General features: G+C 43.9%; 1 protein-coding gene and 1 pseudogene across 1 annotated transcript; both read right to left on the reverse strand.

The window, feature by feature from the left end:
* Positions 1-6,959: 6,959 nt before the first annotated feature.
* LOC135489483 (histone H3-like) lies at positions 6,960-7,424 on the reverse strand. The gene has a single exon (XM_064774863.1). The coding sequence runs from the start codon at positions 7,422-7,424 to the stop codon at positions 6,960-6,962; it is 465 nt and encodes a 154-aa protein (XP_064630933.1).
* A 5,599-nt stretch (positions 7,425-13,023) lies between these two features.
* The window catches only part of LOC135489703 (uncharacterized), a 106,788-nt pseudogene continuing 98,677 nt past the window's right edge, over positions 13,024-21,134 (reverse strand).

Consider the following 21,134-nt stretch of genomic DNA (forward strand, 5'->3'; position numbering starts at 1 on the left):
GACGAATCCCCCCCCCCCCCCCCGTTGACGTGGCGGTCCCAAACGAAGTGCCCCATGACAAGGTAGGCCGAAAAACATACAAGTACATCCTGACCGTCGTCGATGTGGCGTCCCGATTTAAAGAAGCCGAACCCCTCACCGACAAGACTGCAGCACAGGTCTCAACTGCCCTCACTAAGATCTACAAAAGAAGCCCTCTCGACTGGCCCAAGCTACTCCAGATCGACCCGGGACGCGAATTCATGGGCGCCCTCTCCCAACTCCTGGCCCAGCATTCCGTCGACATCAGGCGGGGTGAAAATGACAATCACAGGGCCCAGGGCATCGTGGAGAGATTCAACAAGTCGCTGGCAGAGAACCTCTTCCCGCACCAGTACGCACATGAGATGTTGTTACCATCTGGCGAAAGATCAACGGAATGGGTCAAAAGACTACCCGCCGTCCTGACTGCAATGAACAACGTCGTCACCCGTCTCATTGGCAAGAAACCCTCGGAAGCCATCAAGCTCCTTGACATACCGCAACAGCCAGCAACCAAAGCTAGGCGACCTGTAGGCCAGGACGAAGACAAATTGGGGCCCAATTCCTCGGTTAGGTACCTATACGCCCCCGGTGAACTGGAGGGCGGACGACGCCGGGCCACCGATCCCGTGTGGTCAGTGGACATCTACGAACTCGATAGAGCCGTGAATTCGACTGAGAAGCCGGTCCTGTACTACCTGACCTCCGGGCCAACACGAGCATTCGTGAGAGAGGAACTACAGACTGTGCCCCTCGACACTGAAACCCCTCCCGACTGGGTCCTTCAGTGACACCCCCGACAGACAAGACTGAAACTCTCCTTCAGATAACCTTTGGCTGGATCAAGATAGAAACCATCCATGTCACCTTCACACTTTGCACATTTCCCACCCTGACTTGCCATTTTTTCCAGGACGTCGTCAACCCTGACCGTGAAATCTGTCCATCCCACTACCTTGACTATTGGGACCAGGGCCTCCTGAATCCTCTTTCGGATGCTCTTCTTTTGTTCTTCTGGGGATGCCTTGATCCTTTCAATTTGTTCCATGAACTCGACCCTCGACACAGCGAGGTAGGCGAGGTTAGCCCATTCCAAGTAGTCGTCAATAATCCAGACTTTCTGTGGATTCTCTATTGTCAGTCCCTGGCTAGAATGCACCGTCATTGTGTTGTAGTTTGCTAGCTACGTATTTGCTCCCATCCAGCAGTCGATAGGAGGCTACTGGAGAGCACGTCTGTAGAAGGAACTGCTGGTTTCTCTAGGATTGTGAATCCGACAAAACAAGAAAATCACTATTTGTACTTTACTGAAAAACGTAATTCTCGGGCTTCCAAAATATATAAGGGTTGTATAGACGAGATAGACGATAGACGGTAGACGAGAAACGAGAACGGCAGCGTTTCCTGTACGGGTGTTGTCGTACGGACAGCTATTCCAGAACTCCCCCCCCCCCCCCCGAAGGCCACGTATGGACCCAAAATATTTTCTAATGGCATAGCAACAGTCCACGTCAGCAGGTCAGCTGGTCAATAACTTATATATGCGACATGACATAATACATCAAAGTACACCTTATGAAACTCGTGCCTATACGTCAATAATATTTCGTTGTCATAGCGTCAATGTCGAGTTACAAAACATATCAAACATTATCTAATCACATGCTAAAATAAGAAATGACGACCTTGATTGGGCACGGCACAGACAAAAACCCTGTTATGATTCACCAAAATATAGGCCTATTTAAACTGTTAAGTACATGTACAAGCAAAAACTAAACAAGCTACCGATCTGTAACAATTGCGTATCCCAATCTCCAGCTGCATCCTTGGATGACCCTTTCGGGTGCCTCCATCGCCACTCTGACTACGTTATTCAGCACCAATTCCTCTCTGTCATCTGTCCCGGGTATGGTCACCATCACGTTCTGACGTCGGCTATAGCTGGGATGATACAGCAGCGGAACCAGCTGGTCGGGGTACTTGTTTTTGTGCCCCTGAAGCAGCAGGTTTTGAACCCTGTCACTCACTGCCGTCCTGCTCACATCTATCAGATGATCTGGATCCCATTCCTCAAGGAACCTGGTCCAGGGTTTCATCGGGACGGACTCCTTCATCAACTTGACCTGTACCTTGTCTGGCTGCAGACGCATCTTGGCTTTCAGCTCCCTGAGGCTGACTTCCTTTGCTCGGTGATCAGTGGTGATTTCCGCGTAATAGTCGGCTTTAGCTCTTAGCCAATCATGGGGTGGTTTTCCCGATATCGGGGGAGGTTGACCCTGGTCACCGCAGCAGATGATATGGACCGATTTCGTCTCCATCCAGCCAAGGAACGTCTCCAATATTGCTTTCGTGACTGTACACACTTCGTCCCATATCACGACCCTTGGAATGTACTTGTTCACTGACAAGGGGTCATCTGCCCATGGTGCCTGGCTGTCTTCGTGATCATTCCTCATCTGCCTGTCTTCATCCTTTGGTTGGTAACAAGCGTGGTCCTTTGGCGCGTATTACCTCTCACCCTTGTCACGCCACTGAGCTGGTTCCACTGGTGCAATATCATTGTCTTCTAGGTAACATAGTAAGCATGTCCTTGTTCTCTCTTTTCTCGGAATGCCTTTATACCAACGAGACGCTCAAGGGTGGTCTTCTTGACATACAGTGAGTCAGTCGCTACCCTGACAGCTTTCGTTTCATCAAATCCCGTCAGCATCATCAATAGATTGATGTGAGCATAGGCCAGCAATGAGGCTCTCAGGTGAGCGTACTGGGGTTGGCTCCCGTCATAGTATGTCAGGACATGAACCAGGGGACATCTCTCTGGCGCTCCCACGAAGCCAACTCGACCGGATCGGTAACCAGCCGTCTCGTTAGTGTCTTTCCATCAGCCTTTGACCCCTGGGTGAACTTGCCAATCACCGAATATGCTTGTTTACTGTCACTCGGCATACCATACCTCCCTCTGTACCTCGAAACTCACTATCACTTCGGTTAAATCCAAAGTTCTCAGGATACCACTCTCCAGCGTGTACGTCAACAGGACAGTCGGTACCCAACTTTTCTCTCTGAAGTGCTTCCCAAACCAAGCAGGAATAACTGGATGACAACTTTCATCGAACGCCCATTCCCTCACTTTGGCGAACCCTGTCAGTTCTGGTAGGGGACCATTTACTGCCACTCTGGTCATCGGGTTCTTTGGATGTCCGAATCTTTCGAAATACGGCTTGCACTCTCCTTCGCCCCTGAAGCTTGCCGGATAGCACGACTTCATATCAAAGCTCAATATATCTCGGACTTCATAGTTCTCAGCATTCCAAAGCCCACCGTGACCATGCTCCACGCAGGCCATCTGGATGTCCTCCAACACCGGCGCCGGGGTAGGTTTCCAGCCATTTTTCTCTCTGGCAACGATGGTGGCTGCGTGATAAGCTCCAAAAGCCTTTTGGGCCAGGTCCTCTGGTTCATCCGATAAATCGACACATGCCCTTAATATCCCCACATGTACTCCCGAGGTTCTATACGTACGCCCATCTTCCACGACGAACTGCTATGGGCTTTCCCTCTGTCGCTTGCCGTATTGCCTCCCAGACATCCCCCTCGTATGTCTCTACGTGTCTCGATGAGGGGAAATGGAGCGTCTATGCATGGCCGTTGTGAACAATCAACTCGATGACTCTTTGCCTTTGTGACTGATACTTACCACTGTTGTATATGTCTTCTCCAGCAATGTCTTTCAGGACAATTGCGCGCCACAGAATCGTCTCTAATCTCGCTACGTCGTCAACAGTCGCCCCGTCCTCGTGGACTGATTGTTCCCAGTCTGCAATCTTATTCTTATTCGCTCTATTGACAGGCCATGTCCACGTTTGGCACCGTCCAAGTGATCAAGGACCCTCTGCGCGACGCAATTGAGGTCACCATCTCTCATGGGCGCGAGATTCGCCGGTTCCGCTGGTTCCACCGGATACAGACCGTACACAACCGCGCTAACTGGATACGCTGTCCCGTTGTATGGCCTGTCAATGCCCGTCAATTGTCCAGGTGCCGCCTCTCTAGACAAGGTAACCAATCCTCCACTTCGACGTCGGCCTTCTTTAACTGGGTCGAACTTGTCTTCCAGGAACTAATCCCCGTTAACGCGCATGCGCAAGAACTTTAACCGCAACAGGAACTCGCCTTTCGGAAGCTCATTTACTATCGCCGCGGCCCTTCCATCAGTCATCTGAGCACTGTAGAGACCACATGATAACCTCTAGGGTTGCCATCAACAGCCTCTTCTTGCATCCAGGTCGAGTAAGTTGCTACTGCGCCATCAATCGTGTAGTGCCTTTTTGCGTCCTTAACTACGGTAACCCATTGCTCGCCCTCTGGGAAGGGATCGGGGCGGGAACTTTTGTATCAAGGTCCATTTTTCTGGGGTATACTCTAAGTAATTCAAGTGTCTAAATAGAAATTTTTTGGGGGGTAGGGGTAGATTCTCCACCGCCGGTCTATACAAAAGGTGGTGTTGAATTGACCTTTCACAATTGGGTCTTGTGACTTTTCATCTGCTGATCAGATTCTCGAGCAATCTTCCCATTGCGCAAAGACAATATTGCTCAACGGACATTCGCACTGTTATTATGGCCTTTGAACTCTTATATAGCTGTCAATATATACGTGTACATAATAAAGTTGGGGCCAAGAATGGTGCATCCGACATCTCCCCGGCATGCCCCCGAAGGGGCAACAACTTTGGTCTCTTTTCGTGAGTTTCTATATAAAGTTGTGTCTCTTGCTCACGTGAATAGGCCTGGGAGGCTGCTGCTAGTCTGGAAGCGCCAAGAAGTAAACACTTTTGTGCATTCGGCAACTTAAAGGCCATATATCAAGGTTTTTTGCCATTTTCTGCTGTAAGACGATTTCAAAAGTGTACCTAACACTTTATACAATACAGAAAACCAAATGCAATTAGCTCCATCCATTTTGAAGATATAGCCAATTATGTGTTTGACAACTTGATTACCTAATCAGGCTAGCAACTGGCTTGTTAGAGCCAGGCGGCGGGTTCAGCAAAAGTTGTGATGTAGATCAGGTTATCTGTACATGTCATGCAATCATAAAAGCAGGAGGGCCTTAATTAATTATGCACACCTGGAAGTAATGTGTTTCATTCACTATGGTGTATTGTGTGGCTCCGAATTGTGTCAAGGATAGCACAAAGAACAATCGAATGACGGATGGGACCCATTTTCCTGAATTTCCAAAGCCAGTTGAACGAGAGAGGAGGAAGCTGTGGATTCGGAAGTGCAAACGTTTGGAGTGTTGGAAGCCTGGGCCTTCGGCCAAACTTTGCAGTGATCACTTTATCGATACGGATTATCACATGAAGCTGGATATCTGCATCCAACTGAATATTAAATGCCACTTGTTAAAAACAGCTGTTCCAACCATGTCAATTGCATTTAATGCCCGAGGCTGCTGAGGTCGGTTGTTATACATAATGTGTAGGCCCTATTGGGGCCTGTGATACCGCATAGTGTCTTCTTGTGTTCCAGCCATAGCAAGGTGACAGCGACACAGGTCAGTGTCAGTGACAGCCACTGTCAATGACAATCTGACATCTAGGCCTATTTAATGTTGCACGGCATTATATTGTCACGTCAAGATGATTGTGCATAATACCGTCACTTTTCAATAGTAGTTCAGCGTCATGACATAACTGGCGATACAACACTGACGAGGCGAAACAATATTGTGCAACATTAGTCTGTCAAAAATCATACATGTTATGCATCTGCAACCGTCTATCAATGTCTTCTTTGCTATATCGGCAGGTCTGTCATGCAAATTGATTAACCACAAATTCTAATCATTTTCGTCCGAATGATCACTCTCATTATGATCTAGTGATATCAATGGCTCGAACATGTACGGCTCAACGTTTAAATATCCTTCTGTATCGACCAAAACATCCTCAAATTCACTGCTCTCACTCTCTGAACTGTATGCGGAAGCCATCTTGCTTTGTTCTGACTGACCTGATCTACGTCATCAAAAAATCCCTAGCGGCCACATGTGGAACTAATCTAAAGTTGTGTGTGGTGGGAAATTCAAATAGTTTAAAATTGAAAATTGAAATAACTAAATAATGACTTTATTATTAGAATTTTTTTAATGTCTGGGATCTTGTTTTTTTAACCCTCAACATATTTCATGAGTATCAAGCATGTTTTCAAACCTTGATATATGGCCTTTAACAACGGCCTTTCTAAAGGCCACAATATATTTTAAAAGAGATAATCGTTACCACATATTTTCGCTTGTAAATGACCAATTTATTTATTTATCTATTTAATAAAACCTCCTAAAATGAGAAGTATATAAAAATTCATCAATGATCGTCATAATGCACATAGTACGATGCCAATACCCTACAAACAATAATGAGAAAGGGCCAATACCCGCCCCGATTCCCACAGTGCGATTTATAGATTATAAAAAGCCGCATATATAAGTCCATATAGCCTAGTCTCCAATCTAAAATTTTATCGCGTAAAGTGTACAGCATGTAGCATACATACAATGGTTTCGGGCCAGGCATCGTGTACAGGTATGCATTTAAATGGCAAGCATACAATTGTCGAGAGATTTTCAAAAATCGGGTCTTCGTTATGCCTGGATTTTATGATTTTGTATCGGCGCTAGACTGAACAAAGAGATGGATCTTTGATATTTGCCAAATGCACATGGACAGAGAAACATGGAATATGTCCTGGGGACTCGGAACAATATATTCGTTTCGGGAACGAAACATAAGGTAAAGCAATTTGTGGAGACGGGAAATACACATTTTGAGCATTATGTTACAAGCTGTACAATCGTGACCAAGAGATCTCTTTTGAAATATAGTTGGCCCTTAGAAGGGCCCTTTCTTTACATTGAAAGTAGAACTTGACTTAAGCTCTCTCTCCACGGATACGACGAGCCAGCTGGATGTCTTTGGGCATGATTGTCACACGTTTGGCGTGGATGGCGCAGAGATTGGTGTCCTCGAAAAGTCCGACGAGGTAGGCCTCGCTAGCCTCCTGGAGGGCCATGACTGCCGAGCTCTGGAATCGCAGGTCGGTCTTGAAGTCCTGGGCAATCGCACGGACAAGACGCTGGAAGGGCAATTTCCTGATGAGAAGTTCGGTGCTCTTCTGGTAACGACGGATCTCTCGGAGAGCGACGGTTCCTGGCCTGTAACGATGGGGCTTCTTGACTCCACCAGTAGCTGGGGCACTCTTCCTGGCTGCCTTGGTAGCCAATTGTTTCCTCGGGGCTTTTCCTCCGGTTGACTTACGAGCGGTCTGCTTGGTTGGCTGCCTGTCAAGGCAAGGGTTGAGTTTAAGATACTCTTGCTCACCTACAAGGCAGTCCATGGAGCGGCACCGGCTTACCTGACTGATATGGTACAACGCCGACGTGGGTCAGCCTATTCCCTCAGGGCTGATGCCGCTTTCCTTCTACAGGAGCCACGCACCAAGTGCATACTTTTTGGTGACAGATCCTTCTACAAGGCGGCGCCACTCCTATGGAATGGGCTACCCACACACATTAGACTTTTAGACTTGCGGAGTCAAAGGCAGCTTTTAGAACGATGATAAAAGCACACCTTTTTCGAGTGTATTTCAAAGGCGCCTGAGAGTTGGTGAAATTTTTCACCAAATTTGGGCGCTTTAGAAATGTCATGTTTGATTTGATTTGATTTGATTCTTGCCATCTTTACACTTACAGTATGAATACTATACAGAATGATGGCGATTTCCACTATGCATACGGGGGGGGGGAAGATATTTTGAAGGGCAGCTAGCATAAAGCCATGTTCAGCCCTGCATGTGGAGAAGGTTTAACTTTGAAGATTGGAAGTGGTACAGTCTGGACAGTGGCAAGGAGGCAAAAGGCTTGGTGTGTCAATGTATGTATAAGCAATTTGTAAATGTGCGTATTTGCATTGAAGTCTTTCCCCATTGTGTAATATGTTGTATTTACTTTGTGGTTTGTTATGGTAGTGTTTGGCTGTGTTTTTTTTTTTTATATATTTTTTTTTTATTTTAATTTTAATTTTATAATACCACTGAGAGATGTAATAGGCTGTGTGAATGATGATTGCATTGGTGTGTTGTATTTACTTTGTGGTTTGTTATTGTAGTGTTTGGCTGTGTTTATGTAACGGATTGTGTAATGTATACAGTGGAGACCAGTAACCGGCAAAACGAACGAATGCACACCTCATCCCCACTGAGAGATGTAATAGGCTGTGTGTGAGTGATGATTGCATTGGTGTGATGAAGGTATTAACCTGGTGACTGGCAAAACAATCCAATCAACCAGTTTCCCTGAAATGACCAATATGTGCATTGAATAACTTAGAATATTTCAGCCGGCCCTGGCTATTGGAGTAGATTTTCTATGGAGGATTTCAAGTAATACTGTATATTGATAAACACTTTTTGCATAATCATAACCATAATCACTAAAAACCAAAAAACAATAATGATCAACTGGGGGGGGGGGGGGGGGGGAGGATATTTTGAAGGGTGGCTAGCATAAAGCCATGTTCAGCCCTGCATGTGGAGAAGGTTTAACTTTGAAGATTGGAGGTAGTACAGTCTGGACAGTGGCAAGGAGGCAAAAGGCTTGGTGTGTCAATGTATGTATAAGCAATTTGTAAATGTGCGTATTTGCATTGAAGTCTTTTCCCATTGTGCAATATGTTGTATTTACTTTGTGGTTTGTTATGGTAGTGTTTGGCTGTGTTTTTTTTTTTTTTTTTTATATTTTAATTTTAATTTCATAATACCACTGAGAGATGTAATAGGCTGTGTGAATGATGATTGCATTGGTGTGTTGTATTTACTTTGTGGTTTGTTATTGTAGTGTTTGGCTGTGTTTATGTAACGGATTGTGTAATGTATACAGTGGAGACCAGTAACCGGCAAACGAATGCACTCCTCGTCCCCACTGAGAGATGTAATAGGCTGTGTGTGAGTGATGATTGCATTAGTGTGATGAAGGGATTAACCTGGTGACTGGTAACAATCCAATCGGGGGGGAGGATATTTTGAAGGGCGGCTAGCATAAAGCCATGTTCAGCCCTGCATGTGGAGAAGGTTTAACTTTGAAGATTGGAGGTAGTACAGTCTGGACAGTGGCAAGGAGGCAAAAGGCTTGGTGTGTCAATGTATGTATAAGCAATTTGTAAATGTGCGTATTTGCATTGAAGTCTTTTCCCATTGTGCAATATGTTGTATTTACTTTGTGGTTTGTTATGGTAGTGTTTGGCTGTGTTTTTTTTTTGTTTTTTTATATTTTAATTTTAATTTCATAATACCACTGAGAGATGTAATAGGCTGTGTGAATGATGATTGCATTGGTGTGTTGTATTTACTTTGTGGTTTGTTATTGTAGTGTTTGGCTGTGTTTATGTAACGGATTGTGTAATGTATACAGTGGAGACCAGTAACCGGCAAACGAATGCACTCCTCGTCCCCACTGAGAGATGTAATAGGCTGTGTGTGAGTGATGATTGCATTAGTGTGATGAAGGGATTAACCTGGTGACTGGTAACAATCCAATCGGGGGGGAGGATATTTTGAAGGGCGGCTAGCATAAAGCCATGTTCAGCCCTGCATGTGGAGAAGGTTTAACTTTGAAGATTGGAAGTAGTACAGTCTGGACAGTGGCAAGGAGGCAAAAGGCTTGGTGTGTCAATGTATGTATAAGCAATTTGTAAATGTGCGTATTTGCATTGAAGTCTTTTCCCATTGTGTAATATGTTGTATTTACTTTGTGGTTTGTTATGGTAGTGTTTGGCTGTGTTTTTTGTCTGTTTTTTTATATTTTATTTTTTTTTATTTTAATTTTAATTTCATAATACCACTGAGAGATGTAATAGGCTGTGTGAATGATGATTGCATTGGTGTGTTGTATTTACTTTGTGGTTTGTTATTGTAGTGTTTGGCTGTGTTTATGTAACGGATTGTGTAATGTATACAGTGGAGACCAGTAACCGGCAAACGAATGCACTCCTCGTCCCCACTGAGAGATGAAATAGGCTGTGTGTGAGTGATGATTGCATTGGTGTGATGAAGGGATTAACCTGGTGACTGGCAACAATCCAATGGGGGGGGGGGGGAAGATATTTTGAAGGGCAGCTAGCATAAAGCCATGTTCAGCCCTGCATGTGGAGAAGGTTTAACTTTGAAGATTGGAAGTGGTACAGTCTGGACAGTGGCAAGGAGGCAAAAGGCTTGGTGTGTCAATGTATGTATAAGCAATTTGTAAATGTGCGTATTTGCATTGAAGTCTTTCCCCATTGTGTAATATATTGTATTTACTTTGTGGTTTGTTATGGTAGTGTTTGGCTGTGTTTTTTTTTTTATATTTTATTATTTTTTTATTTTTGTTTTAATTTTAATTTTATAATACCACTGAGAGATGTATTAAATAGGCTGTGTGAATGATGATTGCATTGGTGTGTTGTATTTACTTTGTGGTTTGTTATTGTAGTGTTTGGCTGTGTGTATGTAACGGATTGTGTAATGTATACAGTGGAGACCAGTAACCGGCAAAACGAACGAATGCACTCCTCGTCCCCACTGAGAGATGTAATAGGCTGTGTGTGAGTGATGATTGCATTGGTGTGATGAAGGTATTAACCTGGTGACTGGCAAAACAATCCAATCAACCAGTTTCCCTGAAATGAGTGCTATTTTTTAATCCATGAGTAGTGCTTTTCCAATTAGTGTATGGCGCAGTGGATCGCGGAGTTTGAATGGAAGTCTGTCTTTAGCTTGATTGATGAGGGCTTGAATTGACGGCGCGCGTTTGTTGTTATTCACGTACTTTTTGGCGAGATGTTCGATTCGGGCCCTTGGCGTTTCGTTTGTTGGCATAGAATCTGCGACGTATCGACTGTGAAATGATTTTGGGATACCGTATGCGATTTTATAACTCCTAGTACGTAGGTTTTCAAGCCTGCCGTACTCGTCGTTATCGAAGAAAGTAAGTGCAGTTGGACAATACTCCATGATTGGCCTGATCATAGTTTTAAAAACACGTAGAGTTATCTCAGGTGGCGCGCGTGGCTTGTAGTATGAACCGGCGATGGCTTTCAGGAGTGGAATGCGTTTGCAGACTCGGTCGTACATCAGCTTGAAGTGTGGTCTCATGGTGAGCCTCTTGTCTATGGTGATGCCGAGGGCGATGACAGTGTCTGTAGCATTAATGCGCACGTTGCGGACGTAGATGTAGGCGGCGTTTGGATTTTGGAGTTCACGTTTTGATATAGCGATGAATTGCGTTTTAGCGGCGTTGTATGTAGTCCTCCACTGGTCACTCCAGACGGCGATTTGATCGTTTTGTTCTTGGAGCATGTCCCTAGCAATGAAGTATTCTTTATGAGCGGCCCATGCGGTTAAATCATCGGCGTATTGTTCCTGACCGTTGTTACCTGGCGGTGAAGGGAACCAGTTTGCACTATGCATACAGTTTATACTAGGACGTTGCTGAATTCGACGCGCCTCATTGGCTGCTCTACTCGCGCTTTCGTGAATATACGCGCGCTGACTAGTCAACTTAGCGAAATTCATCTCATTTGCATACAGGTCATAACATCGTGTACAGAATTCATTGTGAGATATATGGCCGTATGCTGGCTCTACATTTTGCATGTATTTTGAAAATATCCTTTTGTGTGTATAATTTGTATGAGATGTGGCCGGGAAGACGAGGAGAAATAAACACACATTATTTGACGACATTTTGTTAATATCATGGAACCGGTCGCGTTCAACAAATGAACAAGTGTGCTCATTGCATTTTTCTCTGTGTTATCCAGAAATGTGGCATTGTTTCTGTGTTATCCACAAATGTGGCAATGCACTTGTTTCTGTGTTATCAAGAAACGTGGCAATGCATTTGTTTCTGTGTTATCCAGAAACGTGGCAATGCATTTGTTTCTGTGTTATCCAGACACGTGGCAATGCATTTGTTTCTGTGTTATCCAGAAATGTGTCAATGCATTTGTTTCTGTGTTATCCAGAAAGTAGGCACTGCATTTGTTTCTGTGTTATCCACAAATGTGGCAATGCACTTGTTTCTGTGGTGTCAAGAAATGTGGCGATGCATTTGTTTCTGTGTTATCCAGAAACGTGGCAATGCATTTGTTTCTGTGTTATCCAGAAAGGTGGCAATGCATTTGTTTTTGTGTTATTTAGAAACGTGGCAATGCATTTGTTTCTGTGGTATCCAGTAATGTGGCAATGCATTTGTTTCTGTGGTGTCCCGAAATATGGCACTGCATTTGTTTCTGTGTTATCCAGAAATGTGGCAATGCATTTGTTTCTGTGTTATCCAGAAATGTACCCATGCATTTGTTTCTGTGGTATCCAGAAATGTGGCAATGCATTTATTTCTGTGGTATCCAGAAATGTGTCTATGCATTTGTTTCTGTGTTATCCAGAAAGTAGGCAATGCATTTGCTTCTGTGGTATCCAGAAATGTGGCAAAATGCGGCTATCTATGTATAGGCCTTTTAGCTGACGGTTTTATGGCGAGAGAATATTGACGGCGATGGGTAGGCCTGATGTTGAAATCTTTTTGATGCATGTTCTCCTACTTCGTGCTTTTTTCTATACCGTCGGGAGTTGGTTGGGGAGGTCGGATATTCTAATATTTCATCGACACGTGTGCAGATAGATACATATATATATAGTCTATTCACAAGAGGTCTGCATGCAAATACGCACCTGTCTTACTTTACAACTTATTATCATTAATATCATTATGCCGACCAATGACTATTGCGGCCCGCCTACGAACGTTACTAAAAACTGCACTAGTATTCGGTCATATTATGCTCGACACATCATAACACAACAAGCGATACATTATGTACGAGTGATCTCTTAATAAATATTTTGTGGCCCTAGTAAGGGCCGTGGGTTTGGGACCAGAGGTCCACAAGAAGCAAGACGCTCAACCACCGAATCTGTAGAGGGTACGTCCCTGGCGTTTCAAAGCATAGACGACATCCATGGCTGTGACGGTCTTCCTCTTGGCATACTCGGTGTAGGTAACTGCATCTCGGATGATATTCTCGAGGAATACTTTGAGAACTCCTCGGGTTTCTTCGTAGATCAGGCCGGAGATACGCTTGACACCACCTCGGCGAGCAAGACGACGGATAGCTGGTTTGGTGATACCCTGGATGTTGTAACGAAGTACCTTCCTGTGACGTTTGGCGCCTCCCTTTCCTAGTCCCTTTCCTCCTTTACCACGTCCAGACATATTGTATTCTCGTTGGTTCGATGAAAACTAGCAGAATGAGCAACTGCCAGAACACTAGCCGGTGAGGAGGCCAGGCCTACCTGCCTCCAAAAATGACGCGCCGTCATTTCTTGCATACCCCTGCTCCAGCGGCTGTAGACTTGGCAGTATCTAACTCGCACACAAACCTATACATTTCTAGCTTGTCACTTGTAGAATACATCTGGCCTAGTTTCAACGTCGTCTAGACATACAGTCATGCATAGACTGATGCAGCACAATGCATGAGACACCCTGTCTGTTAAGGCAAATTTGAAAAATGTCACCTTTATGCCTTATAACTTCAAGATTAACAAGGATGGTGAAAAAAATCAGTAGGTTGTCCTCCAGCAAGGACATGATGTGCTGGATGAAGGGCTCCCTATTCAGGGTGTCTCAATAGACGGTAGGTTGTCCTCCGACAAGGACATGATGAGCGAGATGAAGGGCTCCCTATTCATGGTGTCTCAAAAGACAGAAGGTTGTCCTCCGACAAGGACATGATGTGCTAGATGAAGACTTCCCTATTCAGGGTGTCCCAAAAGACAGTAGGTTATCCTCTAAAAAGGACATGATGTACTGGATGAAGAACTCCCTATTCAGGGTGTCTCAAAAGACAGCATGTTGTCCTCCAGCAAGGACTTGATGTACTGGATGAAGAGTTCCCTATTCAGGGTGTCTCAAAGACAGTAGGCTGCCTTCCAACAAGGACATGATGTACTGGATGAAAAACTCCCTATTCAGCGTGTCTCGAAAGACAGTAGGATGCCCTCAGACAAGGACATGGTGTACTTGATGAAGAACTCCCTATTCAGGGTGTCTCAAAGACAGTAGGCTGTCCTCCGACAAGGACATGATGTACTGGATGTAGAGCTCCCTATTCAGGGTGTCTCAAAGACAGTAGGTTGTCCTCCGGCAAGTACATGATGTACTAGACGAAGGGCTCGCTATTCAAGGTGTCTCAAAGACAGTAGGATGTCCTCAGATAAGGACATGATGTACTGGATTAAGGGCACCCTATTCAGGGTGTCTCAAAGACAGTAGGCTGTCCTCCAGGAAGGACATGATGCACTGGATGAAGAACTCCCTCTTCAGAGTGTCTCAAAGGAAAGTAGGTTGTCCTCCGACAAGGACATGATGTCACGATGAAGGGCTCAATATTCAGGGTGTGTCAAAAGACAGTTGGTTGTCCTCCAACAAGGACATGATGCACTGGACGAAGAACTCTCTATTCATGGTGTCTCATAAAACAGTAGGTAGTCCTCAAACAAGGACATGATGTACTGGACTAAGTCTTGTCCCTGAATAGAGAGTTCTTCATTCAATACATCATATCATGTCATGTCCTTGTCGGAGGACAGCCTATTGTCTTTGAGACACCCTGAATAGGGAGTTTTTCATCCAGTACATCATGTCCTTGTTGGAGGACAACCAACTGTCCTTGAAACACCCTGAATAGGGAGTTCTTAATCCAGTACATCATATCCTTGTTTGAGGACAACCAACTGTCTTTGAGACACCCTGAAATAGGGAGTTCTTCATCCAGTACATCCTATCCTTGTTGGAGGACAGCCTACTGTCTTTTGAGACACCCTGAATAGGGAGTTCGCCATCCAGTACATCATATCCTTGCTGGAGGACATACTACTGTCTTTTGAGACACCCTGAATAGGGAGTTCTCCATCCAGTACATCATATCCTTGCCGGAGGACAACCTACTGCCTTTTGACAATTGTTCAGGAGTGTCTTACCATTACAACAAGCCTGGACAAGATAAAGTAATAAATCAAATAATAAAATTTGTATTCATTCAAGCAATTATCACCGGACCATAACACACGTTCAGGACGTTAATTAACACTTGGTCATTAGCAAATGCCTACACATTTTCATTAGAAGTACATTAGGACCTCCCTTTTACAGACATCTTGGGACTGATAAATGCTGTTCTTTATCAAGAGATGTCCTGATCACTGAGGTCTAATTAGAATTAACCTATTTTGTACAAATATCAGTGACCCAAAGTAGAAAGAGTGTCCTGCTAAAGAGTTGACACCTCTATTTCAAAATGAATAAAACGGCTTTTATGATTTAGATTTTTATGACTGATGGCATCAAATTGGACGAGCTTCCTTTTCCACATCTGCTGATTATCTTTTAAAATGACTTGTACTAAAAAGTCTACAGGCATTTTCTGATGTCAAGCTATCAATTAACATCCTGTATTTATAAATTTTAATACCTTTTGTCAGGAATGTAGTATTTCTGAATCAAATGCAAACTGGAAATCCGAATCACAGTCATGATTAAATTTTAAATAAAGATTAATTGACAATCAACCTCACATGCTTGGGAAGAATTTGAGGGGTCCAACTTCTCTCCAGTTTTACCCCAGTGCACAGTAAACCATGAAAATTTCAGCACGCTAGAATTTGTGCAAATTTGTTGATTTTCACTTTGCCATTGCTTAAATATCATCTGTCCCCAGCAGATGGTTGCGAATTAAACCAATTGTTAGGCACCTTTCTTCCGACAACAACTGTATTGTAAAACGTCTGAAGCGACACAGCCAGATTTATAGTATCACTGATCCAAATATAAGACAAAAATTTCATGTTTTAGCACGACTTGTCAAGGTCCACAGTCAAATCGTGGACTCTGGATTCATGGTGCCTGGAATGCCCACTGGCAAAAACTGGAATCTGGATTCATGGAGCCTGGAATGCCAAGAGGAATCAGAGTCCTACACAGGACACTCCACGTCCCCTGTCTCCACGTACACCGACTTGAGCTGAGAATAATATTCAATCGCAACTTTTCCAAATTCCCGTCCGATGCCGGATTTCTTGACTCCACCAAACGGTACCTCAGTAGGAGTGACGTTGAACGTATTGATGTAGAAAGAACCGCACTGGATCTTCGCTGCAACTCGATGCGCCCTGCTGAGATGGTTTATGCCTGTTTCGCCTATTCCTGTTTCGCCTATTCCTGTTTCGCCTACAAAATTCCTGTTTCGCCTATTCCTGTTTCGCCTATTCCTGTTTCGCCTACTTTCCAGTACCCCTACAATAAATCGACTCTCCCAGGGGGAACCTTAGGGATGCATGTCCATTTTATGGGGAAAACGTGAGGGGACAATTGGATGATGTTAACGATGTGATGACAATTTGACTAATCAAATGCCATCAACTTTGTTAACAAACCATGCCATGACCGTTTTGAAAGAGTCACCTTGAAAGCGGGGACAGTCCGGGACTTATTTGACCATATGACCATACTGACACACAGTAAAAACTAATAGATTAGGTAGAGTAAAGCAGTCGCTTATTTTATAAAAACAGGAATTCATGACTTTTTGATAAAAATACATAATACTGTACATTCTCATAATTATTTGATCAAAATCAGCTGTAAAACCCATGTCATAGTAAAGAACAATGTAGCTATAGGAATTCTTTCTATTACGAAGCCAGTTACTGACTAAGACAAAAGAAAGAGAATCCACAATATAAAATGCAGGCCTAAGAAACCTTTCTCAAATCTGATGAAAGGGTAAAATTTTCTTACTATTTTATTTCTTGCCTTTTAAAATAAGCTAAAACATAAGCCGATGTAAGCTATGTATAATTTTCCAAAGTTATTCCGAATAATACTGAAATAATTGACATGTCGCTAAATCCATTATTTCAGACTTTATTCTTAATGATAGCCTTTAACACTATAGTAAGGGACGATTCATATTCCTACGTCTGTGGGGAGGTTAGCAATACATTTGAATAGGCGAAACAGGAATAGGCGAAACAGGAATACACCGTAGAGATCTCTGCAGGGAAAGAAAAAGATTCTTTTTGTTTCAAAAAGGGCACGGTCATTTTTGCCGAAAGGGCTCTTTTACTAGTTTTGTGAACAGGGCACCCAATCAGATGGAACATTCATGTAATGACATCATATCAAAACGTCTTGCCGGGGTCGTAATCCTACTGAATATTTGCGGAGGTATGGAGTCCATTATAGGCTACTACTCACCTTTCTGGAATCTTTTACTCACCCTGGCATAGACACTGAGGTACAAGGGACCACCGCTTCTAGTCTCACCACAGCTTTTAATCTCATAATGAAGAAAACGTTATCCTAGGCCGTATTGCGTGGTAGCCAGCAGTGTAAAACACTAGGCTAGGATGCCCCTAATGACACATAAAACCACTCACTTTGTGAAAACCCCACCAGCAAGTCCATACTCTGTCGCATTCGCACGTTCAATGACTTCCTCCTCTGCATCAAATTCTAGCACCGCCATCACAGACCCGAATATCTCCTCCTGGACGGCGCTCATCGTGTCATGACAGTCAACAAGGACAGCCGGCGTGATGAAGTTCCCCTTCAACGATGGCGAGGGCTGAACATTTCCCCTCCGCAATAGACTTTAGCCCCCTATTACACATTTAGAAAAATAACAACTTGCAGTACCAGGTAGGAGCCCGGATTGAGTACAAGATTCTGACGGAAGTGTTCAATTACCTAAAGAGGAAAGCTACGCCGAAGAAGAGAGTCACTCCCTCTATCACATGAATGTACTGGGACCCACTGGGACTCAAACCCACAACCTCAAAGGTGACAAGCCCTGACGTTTCCACTGCACCATTCGGACAGCACCTCACGGTTCACAGCAGTCACCCGAAGACCACCTAGCTCCATTCGTCCAAAAATTCGAAATTTTTAATGGAAAATGATAATTTCCAATTTTGTAAATTCAGCAGAACCTCTCTATTAAGGACACCCTCGGGACTGACAAGTGCTGTCCTTCATAGAGTGTTCTGAATAGAGAGGTCAAATTGAATGGAAACAACCAACTTGGGACCAAAACTAGTGTCCTTAATAGAGAGGTTGTCCCTAATAGAGTGGTGTCAGCTAACAGAGGTTCCACTGTACGTCCTAAATATATATACAAATACTAGATGACCAAGTTACAGCAAACACCAATTCATAATAACTGCACTACAGCATTGTGCATAACTGCATTTCTATTTTACTGGACCACCGGTTATTACGAACAGCGCCCTCTTTAAGATGTTGTTATGATTCTCACCTCTTCTTTAGCACCGGCAATATAAGATGACGTCTTCTCCATCTGTTCTTTTGAAATCATAGCACCTACAAACGTGTCCTCCTCCATCGGGTCCCCGACCTTCATGGCTTTCATACGTCGACCAAGTTTCTCTAAGAATTGGTCCCGGATGCGAAATTTTTTTCTGCAGGATACTTCTGCCATAGTGTACATCTGACAGCCAATCAGAATTCAAGGCAAGCACGTGTCTTTGTTGACATCATCTTTCCACATGGCGCAATAATGTCAACAATGCCACGTGTTCTGATAATCTTGGAAAGAACAAGTTAGCAAATGGTTAGAGGAGTATATTAGCTAAAATATATTTATTTGCAGTATCTTAACATGTATTTTCATTGTCGAGTGGACTGTATTTATTGGACTTGTCTGTTAAGGCGCACTGTGCTCGGCAAAATAGCCGAGGTTGAATGTTTATCTGTCAACCGTGTAACTAGTTCTGCTGTATATGCATAGGTGGCCCCACCATTCAATTTTATTTTGTTTGCTTGTCAAAATGTGTTTTATACAATGGCCCTTCAACAATGTTCAAACTACCAAAATAGGCCTGATACCTTCAACAGCAGACATCGGATACACTGTCCCTTTAATAATTATCAACATTGGCAACACTGTCAGTGTCACTGCCCCTTAAAATTTCACAAATCGCGAGACATCGGATACACTGTCCCTTTAATAATTATCAACATTGGCAACACTGTCAGTGTCACTGCCCCTTAAAATTTCACAAATCAATGCATGCACTGCAATGTAGGATCAGATCAGCTGATGCCTCTTTTGTACGCATAATATCATCAATTTTACAATGAATCTGTGCAATTCATTCCTAAACACTACGACACAAACCTTGAGTTGAGCATACTTGGGGTCAGACAATTATTGTCACATTCACAGTTGAAGTGGCACTCGGCATGCAACTCGGTATCGTCCATTGTATTTGCATTATCATGCATAAATAAACAGTGTGACGTCAAAGATCGCGCCAATTGTGATTGGCTGTCAGATGTACACTGTGGCAGAAGTATCCTGCAGAAAAAAATTTCGCGTCCCGGATGATGCGTTCGACGAATACTCTGGTCCCATTGGAGCAAACCTGAAGAAAACAAGTTTAGATAACTCAGAAAGGTCATAAAATCCTCTTTCCATTTTTCTTTTATGGCTGGTCAGCCTAGAGACATTGATACAAAACAATAAATTTCACGTAGTGACATCAGCCAGAAAAAAATCCCCATGCTCTTCTTTTCAAAACAAAATCTGAACCTCTCTATTATCATCATTATCATCCACCACAATACATCTGATCAAACACCAGAGTATGTGCTCCAGAACTGTCCTCTCTGGGACACCGAGAGACTGGCCACATGGCCAGTGTATGTATGTATGTATGTATGTATATACCATATTTAAATTTAAGCGCCCTTTCCAGATTAAATCCGTTCAAAGGCACTTTTACAATATTTATAACAAAATTACAATCGAAAACAGATGGGTCTTGAGCATCGTTTGAAATGATGCAAGGCTCTTTGCCTGCCGGACCTCAAAAGAGAGCCCATTCCACAAAACAGCTGCGGAGAATGAGAAGCAGCGCTCCCCATATTTACTCCGGGCCCTTGGAAGTACTAGTCTATTGTCATCAGCCGACCGAAGGTCTCTTCCTGGACTATAGATATTGACCAGGCTTGACAAGAAGCCAGGCGCTATTCCATGCACACATTTGAAAACGTGCACGAGGATTTTATAGTTCACCCTCTGCTCAACCGGCAACCAGTGGAGCTCACGTAGTACAGGGGAGATGTGGTCTCGACGCTTGGTGCGCGTGATGATGCGGGCCGCCACGTTCTGCACCCTCTGCAACTTGTTCATAAGGTCTTTTGAAACGCCATAGAGCAGTGAATTGCAGTAATCCAGCCTTGATGCGACTAGGCTGCACACTAGTGAACGGGTTGCAGAAGTGTTGAGATACTGACGGATCAGTCCAATATTCCTTAGTTGGGCGTAGGCCGACCTACAGACAGCATTCACCTGTGCTTCCATGTTCATTTTCTTGTCAAATATCACCCCCAAATTTCTTACGCATGCCACAGAGTCAATGATAAAGTCACCAACATTCACCGAAACGTGATCCAGGGTCTTGGAACGATGAATGGATGCAAAGAGTGCCACCTCCGTCTTGTCGTCGTTCTTTTCAGCATGTTCTCCTTCAACCAGGAACCATTATTGTCAGTAATGCATAAGTCAAGACAGTCAAGCGTAACTTCCTGTGCTTGTGGGATCCCCGGATTAAAAGAGTCATAAAGCTGTGCATCATCTGCATAAAAAAGATGACCTGGGCCATGGTTTCTTGTTATGTTGCCGAGTGGTTTTGTGTACATGCAGTACATTTTTGGGCCCAACACCGACCCCTGCGGAACACCATATTTTAAGAGAACGGACGTAGATCTTTGACGATCAATAACGACAGTCTGATACCTGTCATCAAGATATGATGCAATCCAGGCAAGAGCAGAGCCAGTGATGCCAAATAACTGTTCAAAGCTTTTTAGAAGGATCTTATGGTCAATGGTATCGAAGGCTGCAGAGAGGTCGATCATGACAAGCACTGTCACATCACCCCTGTCCAAACTACTAAGGATGTCGCTCTGAACCCTTAATAGAGCGG

The sequence above is a fragment of the Lineus longissimus genome, chromosome 6 (assembly GCF_910592395.1).
Source record: "Lineus longissimus chromosome 6, tnLinLong1.2, whole genome shotgun sequence".
Lineage (NCBI taxonomy): Eukaryota > Metazoa > Nemertea > Pilidiophora > Heteronemertea > Lineidae > Lineus > Lineus longissimus.